This window comes from Phlebotomus papatasi, chromosome 1 (assembly GCF_024763615.1).
Source record: "Phlebotomus papatasi isolate M1 chromosome 1, Ppap_2.1, whole genome shotgun sequence".
Lineage (NCBI taxonomy): Eukaryota > Metazoa > Arthropoda > Insecta > Diptera > Psychodidae > Phlebotomus > Phlebotomus papatasi.
This window is the reverse complement of record NC_077222.1, coordinates 22,141,046-22,158,878: the sequence shown is the minus strand read 5'-3', so window position 1 is coordinate 22,158,878 and position 17,833 is coordinate 22,141,046. Positions and strand designations below refer to the sequence as shown.

Genomic DNA, 17,833 nt, shown 5'->3' with positions numbered 1-17,833 from the left:
TAGGTATTTTGTCAAAAAACGGCTCCGTGAAAAAGTTATCTGAAGGTACAATTCCAAAATCGATTTCAGAGTAGTAAATTGTCCAAATCCAATCTTAATTTATCTGGCTAGAATAATCCACTTCGATTTTGTTGATTAATTTTATTAAAATATTTTTTTCCCTATTATCTTCCTAAGAACGCATGATTTATATTATAAAATTGCATATAATGATCTTTCTAAAGCTTTATTATAGAAGTATTTGGCTAAAAATTATCCAATTTTGTGGAAACTTAAGATAAAATGACCGAGATCTACAAGGTGGAATGGTCGCCATCTTTATTTGACGTTTTTATCCGCCATTTTGAATAACTGTCAAAACAAAAATCTCATCCGATTGAGCTGAAATTTTAGTATGTTCTAGCTGATATCAAGGCCTTTTCAGAACATATTTAAAATCCGACCTAGGTCAAGTGATTGTCTGGATATAGGGGCTCCAAGTTTAAAATTTTGACATTTTTATGAATACAGAACTACAGGGAGCTTCTTTTATCGAAACCATCAGAAAAAAGACAGCGCTATCGTTAGGCGATGAGATCTAACAAACAAACAAAAAGAAAAGTAATGTTTTTGTTTATAACTGCGCATTATTTGAGAATCTTATAAACTGTTTTCGCAAAGATGAAAAATAAAAAATTAATTAAATGTACTTTTCGTTTATTTATTTTATAATTATGTTAAAGTAAATAAGTATATAAAATAAAAGTTTCAACCATTTTTAATGGTTACTGAGGCATTTCGTTTAGGTTTCAAATATTGAAGATTAAAAAATAAAGACCGCCAAAATAAGAGTATTGCAAAATTTTAAACTTTGAGCCTCTGTATCTAGGTAAATACTTGACGTAGACTGGAACATAGATACGTTTAGAAAAGGCCTTGACATCAGCTACAACATACTAAAATTTCAACCCCATCGGACCAGTTTTAGGGTTTGACAGTTATTCAAAATGGCGGACAGAAACGTTAAATCAAGATGGCGACCACGTCATCTTGTAGATCTCGTGCATCTTACCCTTATATGTGAAGATCTTCATTGTCGTTTATTATCAGAAATTGTTGATTTTTTAGTATTTATTAAAAAGTGCAAAGTCACCCGCACCGTATCCCAAGTGCAAGCCTTTTTTCTTGATTTTTTTAAACATAGTAAAATTTTATAAAATTAATACTAGTGGCACAAAATCCTTTCATTAACAACTGAATACAAATAATTTTACCCATTCACCCCCCTCCCTTCACTTTAACTATCCACTTTTAGAGAGCAAAGTTGAAAAACAGCGAAAAAACGTGCAAAGTCACCCGCAACGACGGTACATTTTAAAATGAATAAAAATATAGACATAGCTTTGGTGCCCTATTTCGGCCACCTTCATTCTCATAGTTCCTTGCCCTTCAGGAATTCTTCCAATGCCTTTTTTACGTCATCTCGTTTGTCGAAGCTACATTTTTTGTTATTCTTCTGCATTGTATAATCTCTAGAGTACGTAAAATCTAAAAGTTCATGGAAATTCGAGGAGCAAAAAAAGGTGGCCGAAATTGCAAGCTGGCCGGAATTTGGCACACTTGTCCTATCTTAATTCTTAAAGGTTAATTTTTATTTTACTGTAAAGCTTTTTAATGGTTTTTTTTCACGAGTATCAAACTCTTAATTAAACCATTCTTAAATTTAAAAGCTTGCGGTGTAGAGATTTTAAGTTTTTTTTGAAATAAAAGCTTCATTGTGGGCTTGTTTTAATTAATAAACAGATATAGGGTAAAGTAGTGTAATTTGGAACCTTTCAGTTTGGATTATTAAAGATTTCCTCAAATATTTTTATTATTCCTCAAAAATATTAATAGTGAATTCTATATTGTCATTATCAAATTATTAATATAAAATGATTTTCTAAAAATGGTTCTAATCTACATTAAGCCGGGAATGGCCGCAGAGCCGAGAGAATTAAGTACAGAAAAATTGTTTTAAAATCCTATTAAAGTTTTTAATTGATTTTTCAAATTAAATTGTTTAATTGTAATTATCAATTGACAAATTTTAGGCAAATACAATTTTAAAAAAAAAATGAATAATCATATTGTAATTTTTGTAATTAGCTGAGACACACATCTCTCTTTATTTTATTTTTAAAGTTATCAAGATTGTAGAGCTGATCTATGGTTTTTTTTAATCTAAAAAGATTTTTTGTTAAAATGAACATTAAAAAATATAAGGGAATATGCGGTGCGGTACTTTCGGACGACAACTTAATGTCTGTGTTATTTTGTCACTTCTCTATCATATAATCCTCCACATTTCTCTTTCTGTTTAGTGACTTTATTCTGATTATATTTTAAAATAAAAAATCATTGTGTATATAAGTCCCGTAATAATAAAATGCTCTATTTGGGCCAATTATAAATAATTAATTATTATTATGTCTAGTACGGAATGCTGGGATCTTGAAATTTTGGAATTTCGACCATGTTTCGTATTAAGATCAATCCAGAAATTAAAGTCTCGAATATCTCAGGGATCCCGAATATCTCAAAATCCAGAAAATCGAATCAGTTTCAGCAGGAATCCAGGATAGGGATTTTACGATTCCGACTTTCGGAATTAGCGATAATCTTAAAATTTTGAGATCCCGGAATTTAAAAAATCCTGTGATTTTTGGAAAACCTAATTTTAATAGCTCGTCAAACGCCTAACATTTCCGCATTTCCTCCTAATTTTCATAAAATAATTAATTTAGAATTAATTTGGGATTTTGGTTCAAGTCTATAGAATTATTATAAGACATGTATTAATCCTTTGAAGGACGATTAAGTCACCGGTGACTCAAAGATAATTTTTTCCTATGGCCATCTAAGATTAATGATAGAGGAAAGTACTCTCCCTTCAAACGTTCATGTCTTCGAATAATGTGAATTTTCTTTTAGTTTTCTTAAGAGACTTACACATTTCTATTAAGCCGGCTTATCGTCAATTGTTGATAATTCCGTGATAATTTAGTGTAAATCTCTTACGAAAAACAAAAGAAATTCAAATTATTCGAAGGCATGAACGTTCGAAGGGAGAGCACTTTCCCCTACTTTTTGACAACAAAATATTCATAAAATTGAAGCTTCCATTATTACATAAATTAATGTGTTTTATTTTTTTTTAATAAATATTAGATTTCTATTTAACAGAGTGGCGAATTTATTTTAGCAATTTTTATATATGGGTCTACACATTCTTACCATTCACAAGTGAAGTTTTCCCAAAAGAAAAGCCATTCGAAAATCTATTTGAAAATACTTTTTGACTTCTCGTTTCGTCCACGCGGTGGCTTAAGTGCTTCTTGTTCGAATTTCGAAGTGCTCAAGTGCCAAAATGTGTCATTTTTTACATTGTTGTTGTGAGGAAAATGGCTATGGACCCGAGTGAGTCCGACAGCCTTACATAAAATAGAAGAAGAAGTTGTGAGGAAAAGACGAAGCCAACGACCCTTACTATTCCTGTTCCATTATTAAATCTCTTCGTAACTAGGGGAAAGCGTGCTACCTTCGGACGACTCTAGCTTCAAATAATCCATTTTTTCAACGTGTTTTAAATGAATTTGACTCACTCTAATACTAAATTTTAATAGATAGTCCAATGCCTCAAATTTCCACAATAGAGCTATGAGTGAAGTCCATTATGAACATAGAAAACAGATCAGTTGTCCGAAGCTTGAGTCATTCGAAGGTGGGGCGTTTTTCCCTTAACTTTTATGCCGGCTGTTTGTGTGGTATTCCATAAATATTTTCCACCTTGTGCGAAAATTTGAGTTTGAAAATTCGAAATTGTTTTGAATCTTCGAACATCAACGACATTTTGTGTAAATATAGTTCCATTTACCTTTAGTTGGAGAATTAAATTCTATTTGAAATCACCTGTACTTGTGGATGGATAGGCGAAACTGGGGCACCACCAAACACGGGGTACCACCAACACCAAACACGGGGTACCACCAAACACTGCGCTTTTTAATCAGATATTCGACTTCTGAGGACAAGGCCTATAGGAATTTATAGGCACTATAGGGATGCTTGTCCATTGATGAAATGGTCGAGATAGTCCAAGTAGTTTAGAAAAAAAAAATTAGTGTTTGGTGCTACCCCGTGTTTGGTGGTACCCCAGTTTCCCCTATGTCACAATTCTTTCAAAGACAAATTCTACCGAAAGGTGCTTCCAATGACCTCAAGAAAAAGCTACTAGCTTCCCATTTTATTTCAATGTTTGCAGAACCACGATTCCTTTTAGCATATCCGATAAAAGTGGGGCAAAAAGTCACATCTATATGTAAACTATATATTTCCTTCAAATTTATTTACAAATAAACATTGTTGAAGAAAATCTTTGATAACAATTTCAAGCTCAATCTTTCTTATTTCAATGTGAAATACTATCAACTCTGTTTGAGAAAAAAAAATTGTAGTAATTTCATTAGAAGCATTAGAAGAACTTGTTTTTCCCATTAATGCTACTGAAGCTCGCTAAATTTTCTCAATGAAATATTTACACTACACTACATCGTGCTAATTGAATTTATGTCTGGGAGAAAAGAATGTTCAACTTGTTCAATAGTTTCAATAATTATCTCAATTACTGAATAAAGATTCGTATCAATTTGTACATCGATTAGGCATTTTTATTGTTTCTAAATTAGTGATAAATGCAATAATTAGGTATTGTAACTTTTTATTGATAAATTTTTGGGGTATTGTGGAATATTGAGAACTTTTATATAAAGTGTTCTTTTAATTGCATTTCAAGGCTTAATTCTGATACAAAATATCGGTGCTGGCTATAGCTATCCTGTTACTTTTTTTATGTTTCTTAAATTGAATCCACAGTATACGCAGGAATTTAATTAATTTGGATATTAATTTAAAGTCTAATTGGGTATTTTTATTTAAAGCTGAAAGAGACAAATCTGCAATTTTTGTTGCGGAAGTTGTGCTGGTTGAAGCGATTAAAGTTTTAACTGACCCATAATTTTGCTGAACTTGGTTTAATTATAATAAATATAATTCCTGTAAGTCGAGATTTTTTTTTTTGGATAATTTTGAGCTTGAAGAGAGATAGAGAAAAGAATGAGGAAAAATACTAAGCAATTAATTTTTTAATTGACACGAGAAGTTTTAATTCTTTGCAGACTTAAAAGCTTTTTAGCATCACACGTGTTTTTTTTCTTATATTCAAAATGCACTTTTTATTGAAGAATAGTTTATCATTTTTTAAATAAATTATTGTCGTGATTAAGGAACTACTCAATTTCAATATTTCACAATTTTCTGTCGTGACTTGCCTCACGTGGGGTTTTAAAAATTATAATACCTAGCAATTTTTTGCAATAAAATGTCTAAAGGTTTGTCTAGAGAAGACGAAATGTTTACTTCAATGTGAATTGAGGTGGTCAAAAAAGTACGATTCTACAGCTAGTAGCTCTTCTTTGAGATTTTTTTTTAGCCACATGGTCAACCAAATTGACCGAAACGTGATGAGATGACTAAATAGTCTCATTAAATTCCAAGTGTATAGTATTAATTCACATTGAACACATACAAGAGTTGAGAGACCAAATTCAAACTTTATTCACTCTAATACATGGAAAAAGGATTGGAAAAGTATCTAAGCTTTACCGAATGCTCAAACTTGTAACGTGACTTTAATGACTTATGCTACCGATTCACGATTCTCATTAAAATTTACCCAAAATTACCTAGTACGCTAATCGTTTTAAAAAAAAATGAATTATCAGTAAATTACCGGTTCATAACCGCTAAAAGTTGTGTCAGATTTGTCCGGAATACCAAGACCTTTCAAATGAATCCATACTTTTCCCAATCGGTTAAGAAATACACACTACATAGCCTTTTGATTATTTGTCCTTGAAAGATCCTTATTTAAGACGATTTAGAGGCATTTTCGAATAACGACAAAAACTCGGCCTGGGCAACCTCCAGAATATTTTGAAAATAAGAAATTACTGAACATTTTTTATAAACATCCAGAAAAGACATGCCTTTTACGTTCAGTAATAACCTTCCCGAATTGAAAGCTCTCTCGGGTTGAAGTTCATGCAGCATAGATTCTAGAGAACTTCCCTAAAAAACTCGTTGGAAGATCGAAAAATTAAACTGACGAATTACACAAATGCGAATAAAGTATTCATTATAAAGAGACATTTTATTTTAATGCAATAAAAATTCAAACATTCTGTCATCCTGATATTCTGCTAACCTTAAAAAAATCATTTTTCACAGAGAACATTTACGCACTGCCTAGCGAGCATCACATGCTAACCGATTTCAATTTACCTGAAAACCATGCATTTTCAGTTGAATTCTGCTAACCTTAAAACGATACTCGTGAGGCAGTTTCATTTTCATATATTTAGTTAGTATTTTTTATTCGAGAACTGCTGAGCGCTCAGCATAATTTTGCTAATCGACTCAGCTAAAATATACTACAATAAATTCAGCTAAATCATGTGCTCGCTGGGTTGTTCATGATTGAAGTGTTAAGAATACCAAAAATTCAATGTAGAAGAACAACCTATGCTAAAGTGTCGAATATGTAAAGTTACACTCTAGACTTTCGGTTGAATTCTGAATAGGTTTAGCTTGGCCTTGGAGTGGCTTTATCTCTTCGAAAGCTTATTACTGAACAGAGGTATTTAGAAGTGATAATGAAAAATTAACGTTATGTTAATAATCCTTAAGTTGACTTAGGAAGCAATTCTGCAGAGATCCCAAGTCATGATCTGTAACCGTTTGGCCTATAGCTCTAATAACGTCTAGACGGATTATCGGTTAAACATATTGATATAATTCTTTTTGAAGCTTCAAATTTCTTTCACTCATTCATCACTCATTTTCAACCGCTTATCCCTATTGGGGTCGCGGGACCATGACATCCAAATTATCAGCCCACGCTTGTCGATCCTCCGCCACTTCAGGAAGATATTCGAGTTCGAACTCAAGGCGCTTAAGGCAAGATTCTGAATTTGATTCAGCCACCTTGTCCTAGGTCTGCGTCGAGGTCGACGCCTTCTCACAATTTGCATAGCTTTTTTGGGGAATGTTTTTCTATCCATGCGCTGAACATGTCCATACCATCAAAGTTGTGATCTCTCAATCCGAAGAAGCAGCTCCTCGACTCTTAGTTTCTCACAAACGGCCACATTCCTCACTCGATCTCGACGACTGATTCCCTTAACAGCCCGAAGGTACCTCATGACGGCAGCTTGTACTCGCGATCTTATACTTTCGGTCATTACCCAAATCTCATGACCATAGCTGAGAATAGGAATAAACACAGCTTTGAAAACCGATAACTTAGCCGAACGGCTGAGCTCTGCCTTCCTCACCACATTTCCGCCAAGGTTCCTCATTACTGCAGAAGCTTGACCGATTCGCGACGATAGTTCGGTGTGAAACCTACCATCACTCGTGAATAACACCCCGAGATACTTGAACTTCTCCGCCTGTGTCAATGCTTTTCCATTAACATGTATGGTGCATTTCACAGGCTGTCGAGAAATCACCATTATCTTCGACTTTTTGTCGTCATTACTTCAAATTTCTAATTTTTCCAAAATATGATCCCGGGATGAGGAGCTGAAATCGAAAAATATATTTATGCTTAGTGCCCAATAATTTTTGTTTTGTAAATATGCTTTTGACATTTCGATGAGAGTGAGTGAGATATAGATCTAGATCTGGACCTCGCTCGCTCTCACAGACAATTTTGAAAACATCTTTACAAACATATTTCGAGAGCTCTTCGCTAGAGAAAAAGCATTCGAAGAACGGTTTCGAAAGCTAAAGGTTTTACTTCTTGTATCGTCCGTGTGATGGCGAAAGTATTTCCTGATCGAGTTTTGAAGTACATAAAAGTGTCAACATCTGTCCACAATTCTGTTGTGGGACTTATCAAAGCAATGAGGCTCATAATATTCCTTTAAGTCCCATTATCAAACTTGATTATGACAGAATAACTGTTTTGACAGCTTCTTTGCGTGGTATTTCTTAACTTTTTATAACCGTGTGCGAATATTTCAGTATGAAAATTCGGAAAGTTTCAATTTTTTCGAGAATTAATGTCATTTTTTGCAAATGGAAAGCTTTATTGCTCTTTTAAGGCATCTAAACATTGGGTGCAATTTTCATCAGAAAATGCTTCTTCTTCTTCTTCTTCTTCTTCTATTTTATGTAAGGCTGTCGGACTCACTCGGGTCATATAGCCAATCAGAAAATCCCTTTTTAAAGGAAATCATGTGCACTTCTGGAGGTGGAAACGTCAAAATTCTGTCAAAAATGCATTATTTTAAGAAAACTGTTCCCAATGTGTAAAGGGCATTACCCAAGACACTTTTGAAAAAGTCGAACTTTGGCTGTAAGCACAACCATTACTTCTTCTGTGGCCCTTGAGCAATATAAACAGAATTGGAAACATTGCAATAGGGGAATGTTGGCATGCTTCGCACAGAGTGAATCTTCAAACAACGCAAGTTTTCTTTTTGTTTACAAAGAGCTAGTTTGTCATTTTTTAGCTATGGCGTATACACACTAGTAGAAATTTCTTTATAAAATGCCTTTTTAAAGAAAATTTCCCCTATCCTTGTAGGCAGAAACGTCAGAATTTTTTTAAAAAACAGGCAATTTTTGACGAAAATTGCTTCTAGTGTGTAGACACCATAAGAAAGATAATTATTAAACTCATAAGACGAGATGAGAAACGGTAAGTCAGCTCTTTGCAAACAAAGAAAATATTCACATCGTTTAAATGTTCACTCTGTGCGAACCATGCCTACATTCCCCTAATGTTGCCTTTGAAAGGAAAATTTTCGTCTAAAGTCTTTTAGTGAATGGATTCAAAGAATTGAATTAATCTAAAGACAATTTTTACATATTAAATAAACGATTGTTCAAAACGAAAATAAATGAAGAGGTAAAGAAGAAACAATTAAAATACACATAAGTCAGAGAATTTAATTATCTATTTTCTTCTGCGGCATATGCATAAAGGTTCTGCGATATGACTAATTTTCTGATTTGCATATGATTTGCAATTTTATTAAAGACAAATTTAACTTGAAAGAAAAGTCAGACAGTTGTACGACAGATTTAGTATTTAAAAAAAAAACAGAAAATTTATTCATTGGACATTATATTTATTTATGTAATTACGTCATACATTTTATTTCTCTTGTGTGATAATGTACAAAATTATTTATATTATTTAGTGGTCAATGATGATATCATGAGGCGTGTGACACATATTGTTGAATGTGTTTATTGTTGTTATTGTGACCACTGGACGACAATGAACTTGATTAATTGCATAAATCAATGAAAAGTCTCGCACTACACGTACACTGTAATTTGTAAAATGGTCTGCTCTCTTGGCATGTACATCTGTGTTTGTTGACAAATTGACTGTGAGCTTGGGCAGAAGACAATCACAGATTACGCCAATATAAATTGCTGTTGATGCGGATGCAACAATGTTTTATAATGGTTTATTTTCAATTTGTATGGAGATTAATGGTAGTTTATTTTAAAGGAATTGAAAAAAAAAAGATATTTGTGGGTGGAAAGAAATGAGGAAAATGACAAAACATTCAACAAAGCAAAATTGTTGGTGATTAATAAAGTTTTAATAAGACTATGGGTTTGGTTGCGTTGGAAACACATTAACATAGAATTCAAATACAGAAATGTTTATAACCTGTAAATGATGTTCCTTACAAAAATAGAGGTTATTTTGAAAAGTTAGGTTATTTTACGGTATAACCTCTAAATGGTGTCTACACATTAGAAGCAATTTTCGTCAAAAATTGCCTTTTTAAAAAAATTCTGACGTTTCTGCCTACAAGGATAGGGGAAATTTTCTTTAAAAAGGCATTTTATAAAGAAATTGCTCCTAGTGTGTAGAGACTATGTCTCTTAAGGCGTCTACACATTGGGAGCAATTTTCGTCAAAAATTGCGTTTTTGACAGAAATTTGACGTTTCCCCCTACAACGCTGCAAGGAATTTCCTTCAAAAAACAATTTTTGACAAAAATTGCTCCCAATGTGTAGAGGCCATTATGGCCAAAAAAATGTTTGCAACTATCTAAAATTATGCTTTCCTGTAAAAGCTTGGAAAAATTTTTTTCTGACTTCCAATTTTTAATAGTTTTGAAACTTTGATATTGAAAGTGTTTATGAACATTCTTCTGTTCACTTGCTACGTAATCCCAAGAATTTTGGTGTTTGTGCATAGAGAGAGGCATGATATCGATTCTTAGGCTCGTAGTGAGTCAAAACGTGTTGAAGTGCACATGCCAATTGGTTGAGAACAGTGACAAAGACAATCAGAGCCGGTGCCCCCATTGCTCAGTTGGTAGAAAGACCCCCAGTTAAAGCCAGGAGGCAGGAATTCTTTCCTATTTCAACTTGGGTGAAATTTTTGATATTAAAATTCAACAGATGACAAATTTTACTTTGTTATTGAAATTAAAATTCACTAAATCGATAATATCTTCAAGCAGCATTGTCGTCCAAGATTTGGCAAGAAATTTACTTCCTAGTGATGTTTGCACACTTTTTAGATTTAGTGAATTTCAATTTAAATACAGTAAAGTTTGTCATGTGAATTTTGATCTGTCAAAGTTTATCGCTCAGGCTGAACTTTAGTTTTCTACACGACACGGGTACGATAGTCATTACGGATTATAAGTTAGTACAAAAATGTCGTTTTGTTATCATTATCTTACAATTTCTTGAGTTTTTTTCTGTGACAGAAAGTAACATAAAATAGAAGAAGAGAAGAGGAGTTCGCATCTGTCAAAGCACGATTCATCGATTAGGGTTGCCATAGTATCTGCAGGTTTTCACAGATTTCGATTAATAATAATTCTGACATTTGAGTAAAATAGGTACAATGACAATTTCAATCAATATCCAATCAATTAATTTTTACTCATTTGAATTGAAAAGGTTTTGGAGCACCAGGACAAAAAATATCAATTTTTATTAAATTTCCAATTGTTCTTCTTTTCCCTTTAATCTTTTGGCAATTTTCCAGAATTTTTCTACTGTAAGTTTATTTAGGATGAGGTTAAGCAATTGACGTTAAACTTTGAGATTAACTTAACAGAACAAAACGTTGTAAAATATCTTAATGTGTCAGCAATTATAGAACTTTTATGACGTACTGAACAGTTTAAAATGTTTATGTCTGTGTTTCCTTGGTTGAATGGCAAATAACGTACGAAAGACATTTATTTAAGGTAAATAACCCAGGAAGAATATTCATAAAGAAAGAAACTTCTCCAAGCAATAACAAAGAATATCTTCGTATATTGATTTATCTAAAAAGATTTTTAGACATCTCTCGGTTAATATTTTTTGCATATAAGTTGTATCGTTTAGGAGGACTTACGTATTTGGGATTGACTTAGCATTGGTAGCATGGTCAAGGCTTACGTTACGAGAGTGCTGAGAGAGAATTCAATGAACTTTAAGCAATTCGTCTTAGTGCTTTCTAGCGTTTCTAGCTAACTGAAGCTTTCAACTGTAAGGTCATAAGTATATTAACTAAATCACTTCAGAATATATTTTCAAAGATAAATCCGTTGTACAGTGCCGCTCAATAATTTAAAGACACCCATTTTTTCATGTTTTCATACCAAATTTAAATTAATAACCTTTAAAAGATGTAAAAATTAAAACTAGCGCCATCTGAAAATCCATATCCAAGTTTTACCTTTTATTGACAGTTGGTAGCACTGTAACTACCCCATTGCAAAAGAAAGCGGAATAGGAATAACAAGCGAAAAATTCCTTGGAATTTTCCACTATTTTTCCTTAAAAAATTCCATAGGAATTTTCCATAATAGGTTCCAAGGAAAATTTAATGGATTTATGCTGGATTTTTTCTATAGAATACATCCATGGAAATGCTCGTGGAATTTATATGGATTTTTCCACCAAAATAAAATGGAGAAAAAATGAAGCTGTCACATGCACCTCATGATTTTACTTCCGAATTTTATAGAAACGGCAAAGATTACGAGGATTATAATATGTTTTTAGAAACCAGCAATAACGAATTGACACTTTGAGCAATAAAAAAATATTTTATTAAAAAAAATTTTTTTTCCTAAAATATATATTAATTAACATAAAAACAGCATTATTTTAGGTTGGCGACCTATTTAATGTAATCACTTCATTATTATCTACACGAAACGCAGCATCGCATAATTAATTATATTATAATTGCCACATGAATCACTAGAAATGTTTGCGGAAGGTTTGGAAACAAATTCTAAAAGTTGTCGCAACACCATTTTATTTGTTTGACATTTCAGAAAACTAGTGGAAAAATCCATATAAAACACTATGGAAAGATAGTGGAAATTTCCATATGTTTTTTCCAGCTTATCCCGCGGACGTTTCACGTGTGAGTTTCCATATAAATCTTCCGCGGAATACCGCGGAATTTAACGCTGGAATTCCAGCATGTCGTACTAGTAAATTCCATGGAGTACTATGATTTCCATGGAATTTCCGGCTTTAAATTCCATAGGAAAACTTAGTGGAATTTTAGCGTCAAATTCCAGCGAATTTAGCCATTTGGACGCAAGTTTTCCATTGGAATTTTTGCGGAATTTTGCTATGGGGTAGTAACTACCCCATAGAAATTCCATGGAAATCATAGTGCTCCATGGAATTTACTAGTACAACATGCTGGAATTCCAGCGTTAAATTCCGCGGTATTCCGCGGAAGATTTATATGGAAACTCACACGTGAAACGTCCGCGGGATAAGCTGGAAAAATCGTATGGAAATTTCCACTATCTTTCCATAGTGTTTTATATGGATTTTTCCACTAGTTTTCTGAAATGTCAAACAAATAAAATGGTGTTGCGACAACTTTTAGAATTTGTTTCCAAACTTTCCGCAAACATTTCTAGTGATTCATGTGGCAATTATAATATAATTAATTATGCGATGCTGCGTTTCGTGTAGATAATAATGAAGTGATTACATTAAACATGCCGCCAACCTAAAATAATACTGTTTTTATGTTAATTAATACATATTTTAGGAAAAAAAATTTTTTTTAATAAAATATTTTTTTATTGCTCAAAGTGTCAATTCGTTATTGCTGGTTTATAAAAACATATTATAATCCTCGTAATCTTTGCCGTTTCTATAAAATTCGGAAGTAAAATCATGAGGTGCATGTGACAGCTTCATTTTTTCTCCATTTTATTTTGGAGGAAAAATCCACATAAATTCCACGAGCATTTCCATGGATGTATTCTATAGAAAAAATCCAGCATAAATCCATTAAATTTTCCTTGGAACCTATTATGGAAAATTCCTATGGAATTTTTTAAGGAAAAATAGTGGAAAATTCCGAGGAATTTTTCGCTTGTTATTCCTATTCCGCTTTCTTTTGCAATGGGGTAGTTTAGATACTCATATCTAAAAACGTCAGAAATAGATACTAACATTCAATTAAGTATCTTGTTTATACCAATTACGCAAATTGTGCAATTCCAGAAAATACTAACAAAAACATGTTTTAGCAACATACATTTACTTGTTTTTATATAAAATAATAATAAAAACAGTTATTATAAGGCAAGGAACAGTGAAATAAGAAATTTGAACACTTTGTTTAAAATTCCATGGAATATTAATGCAAAATGAGTCAAAAACAGTGTATGTCACTTACAAAACGCAGTATCATCGTTTATTTACACAAAGAAAATGAATCCATCAGAAATATTGAACAAAAATCAAAAGGTTCCAAAAGCGCTGTTAAGAGTGCCGTCTAGATTTTCAAAAAACTAATGGTTTCAGGAACCGAAAACGCTCTGATCGGCCCCGAATAACTACGACACGCGAGGATAAGATGATTGCTATACGTAGCATACGAAATCGGTGACTTTAAGCCCCTGAACTTACAGCCGATTTCATTGAAGTTTGCACCAAAGATATCAAACTTTGTCTCGTCTAGCCAAAGTACCCTTTCCACTGGATTTCTGTCCAGGAGACGTGCAATTTGGCCCAAACAAGTCTCATTATCTTGTTCGGAGGCCTAACAAAGGTTTTTCCAATGCAATTCACTTATGGAGTTCCACTGACAATAATCGCCTCTTCACAGTTGAAATACTGATTTTCTTTGCTCGAAAAATTGAAATCGGCTGTAAGTTTAGGGTTTTAAGTAGTCGTTTTCGTGTTGTATATATAGCAATCATCTTACCTTCGCGTGTTGTGCTCATTCGGGGTCATTCGGAGCGTATTAGCTTGCTGAAACCATCAGTTTTCTTGAAAATCTATCTAGACGGTACTCGCAACAGCGCCTTTGGAAACTCTTGATTTTTGTTCAATATTTTTCATGGATTCATTTTCTTTGTGTAAATAAACGATGATACTGTGTTTTGTAGGTGACATACACGGTTTTTTTTTTTTACTCATTTTGCATTAATATTCCATGGAATTTCAAACAAAGTGTTCAAATTTCTTATTTTACTATTCTTTGCCCTATAATTTATTATTATTTTATATAAAAACAAGTAAATCTATGTTACAAAAACATGTTTTTGTTAGTATTTTTTGGAATTACACAATTTGTGTAATTGGTATAAACAAAATACTTAATTGAATGTTAGTAGGGTAAAGGCTCATAATTTGGGACAGTCTGCTTATAAGCATCAATGTTCCTAGTTTGAAGTGCGATATTTTCAATACTAATTGACTTTTTTTGTTACACTCTTTTCAGAAGGATTGTTTAGAAACTTGGCAAGGGTTTATTGTCTTTGTTTTTACTAAAATTAGTCTTAATACGTTTAATAATGAATTGATATATAGAGGTGAATTTGACTCTTATTTTGGACAACTTGTTTATTAATTTGGCCAATTTGGACAGCTAATCCGCATCAATAGGATGCTCATTGTTCTTCATTTCATGAACCAATCTTACAAAGTCCTCTTCCTGTTCATGTAAGAGAAACGTAGAATGTCACAAGAAGCCCGGAAACTTTCCATATCTTTTATTAAAGTGAGTTGTCTTCGGTACTCCAAGTACGTGCGGATTCGCTCATTCCCTGGCCTTTCCAGGAGCAAAGCATTCCTCGCTACATCTCTTTCGTAGAGATGATGCTCCTTTGTTTCTCCAGGCATTTGTCCAACCTAGTCATCACAAAGGCTAAAACTTCACGAAATTTCGTGAGAAAAACACCTGTTCAAAATAAGAAACATCACCTCACTGGTAAATGTCTTAAAACATTTCCCATTTTTCACACGAAAAATCTAATTCACAAGGCAAATCTCACTTTAGGTCAAATGTACAAATCACCACTAACGTGAATCAACACAATATTCAATGAGTATTCAATAATATCACTCAAAAAATGCGAAGAAACATTGTTAGTACTACACCACAGCTAAATAAGACTGAAGTAAACATGAAGTTCTGTCATATTTCTCGTAAGCAATTGCTCACACTGAATTTTCAACAAAGCAATATCAACTCAAATCAAATTCAAAATTTAACGTCTTTAGTGTTAAAATTTTCCAAAAAGAACAAATATTTAGATAGAATTCATTATTCATCAAATATTGGAATAAAAATCCATCATTTTAATCAATTTAGTTTTAGTGTCCAATGTTATCCTCAAGGTGACCAAAATAAGAAACTGGACAAAATTATGAGCCTTTCCCCTATCTGTTTTTGACGATTTTAGATATGAGTATCTAAACTGGATAATGCTACCAATTGTCAAAAAAAAGGTATAACTAAATTGGACATGGATTTTCAGATGACGCTAGTTGTAATTTATACTTCTTTTAAATGTTGTTAATTCAAATTTGGTGTGAAAACATGAAAAATGGGTGTCTTTAAATTATTGAGCGGCACTGTATATTGAAAAATATCACGAGTTCCGAAGAAAATATCAATGAATAAGGTCCCTGGCTGAATATTTGAAAATGTCATATTGCTTTTAAATTTAGTGTTACATTATATACAGAATTTTAACTATTATCATGTTTTAAATTAGTCAAAATTGAATGGTTTTTATTTTAGTTTCACGAGTGATACAGCACTAAAATGCTTAACAAGTGGCTTTTACCATTAAAGCTTCTAACAAATTGCAATTTTTTAGATGGGAAATTGCAAAATTAGTTTTACAAAAAAAAACTACATTGTAAATAGAATAATAACATATTATTCCCCATGAAACCAATGAGGTTTTGCTATTTATGTCAGCACGAATTTATTCATTTCAATTTGTTGTTTGTTTGTGTGATTTATAGGAGTGTACAAAAAAGAACTAAAAACATAAAAATTGAAACACAAGCAAGTTTCTCATTAGAATTTTATGATTCTCTCCTACAATAATTCTATGAAATTAACGTCCCATGATGATGGCATGACTCTACACAAATGATGATGATCACGTTTCTTTTCGTGAAAATTTTTTTGTTTAATTTTTTTCGGCTTGACAAACTCGTCTTGGGGCTAAGATTCGATGATAAATTTAACCTAAATGATTTTTGATTTATTCATTTACAGAGCAGCCATAATACTGCGTGTCCAAGGAGATGGTGGAGATGCAATTCGTGCCACAGCCGTTTCAAATGCACACAACAGCAGTCGGATGCAAGTTCCAAGGCTCAAGATGACACGAGTTCACATACCTTTTACGTTCCGCCTGCTGGAGAGTGTAAATACTTCATATGAAGGTAGGAAAAGCACCTTTTTATTATTACTTTTTACCTACAATTTGCTCTTTGTCCCTCCCTGAAGTCATCGCATTTACTGGCATTGTGCCCATAAGTTGATACACAGTGAAGACTTAAAGTCTAGATACAATTTTGCAATAAGATTGTGAAACTCTCCTGATTCGGATCTGTAAAGGATTTTGCTTAAAGAAAGTCGGTTTAAAACGTTTAAAAGCATCAGTTATGCGAAAAATGTAAAATTTCTATTATTTGGTTATTATTTAAATGTGAGGTTATGTTAAACCTAACCTCAAAACTCGACAGAAGATTTCTGTATCGTAACTTATAGAATATAGACTTTTCACTCGAATATAATTTTTCCAAATTCAAAATACGTTCTTAAATAAAACCAAACACGAAGGCTTACGTAAAGCACCTAATTTTCCAATTTTGCTAAGAAATTATATAGGTATATCTTCACAAAATTTAGGGTTGAAAACCTGCAAAAAACAAGGTCAGGCAAGGTAAAGAGGTTCGAATTAATGTTAATATACTACTTACTTACTTACTTATCCGGCGCTACAACCAATTACTGGTCTTGGCCTGACTCAGGACCCGTCGCCACTCGAGCCTGTTACGCGCCACTGTTCTCCAATTCCGCACCCCTAATGAGTTGGCGTCCTGGTCCACGCCGTCGGTCCATCTGAGGCTGGGTCGGCCTCGTCTCCTCGTAGCATAAAGTCCGCCCCTAAAGACTTTCCAGGCTGGGTCGTCCTCATCCTTGCGAACCAGATGACCAGCCCACCGGAGCCTATTGAGGCGAATTTGCTTGACGACAGTTACCTCGGTAGCGCTCATACACCTCATAGTTGTATAGGCTCCGGAATCGTCCCTCCTCACATATGGGGCCAAAAATCCGTCGTAGGATCCTTCTCTAATGTTAATATACTTTCTAAAAAAAATGTTAATATACTTTCTAAAAAAAAAAGAACATCTGGATCAAGTTGGAAAATCAGCAGTAAGAAAGTAATTTGAAATGTGAGGTTATATTTTACCTAA

At 33.1% G+C, this 17,833-nt stretch overlaps 1 protein-coding gene across 10 annotated transcripts in view; it reads left to right on the top strand.

Moving 5' to 3' along the window:
• The window catches only part of LOC129798227 (cell growth regulator with RING finger domain protein 1-like), a 92,284-nt gene that overhangs the window by 15,988 nt on the left and 58,463 nt on the right, over positions 1-17,833 (top strand). For all 10 annotated transcript variants that reach the window (XR_008751394.1, XR_008751398.1, XR_008751392.1 and 7 more), the window contains one exon: positions 16,626-16,795. Coding sequence is in view for 1 of the 10 variants with exons in the window: in XM_055841260.1 (XP_055697235.1) it covers positions 16,626-16,795 (170 nt within the window). In the remaining 9 variants the exon portion in view is untranslated. The remainder of the gene's footprint in view (positions 1-16,625; positions 16,796-17,833) is intronic.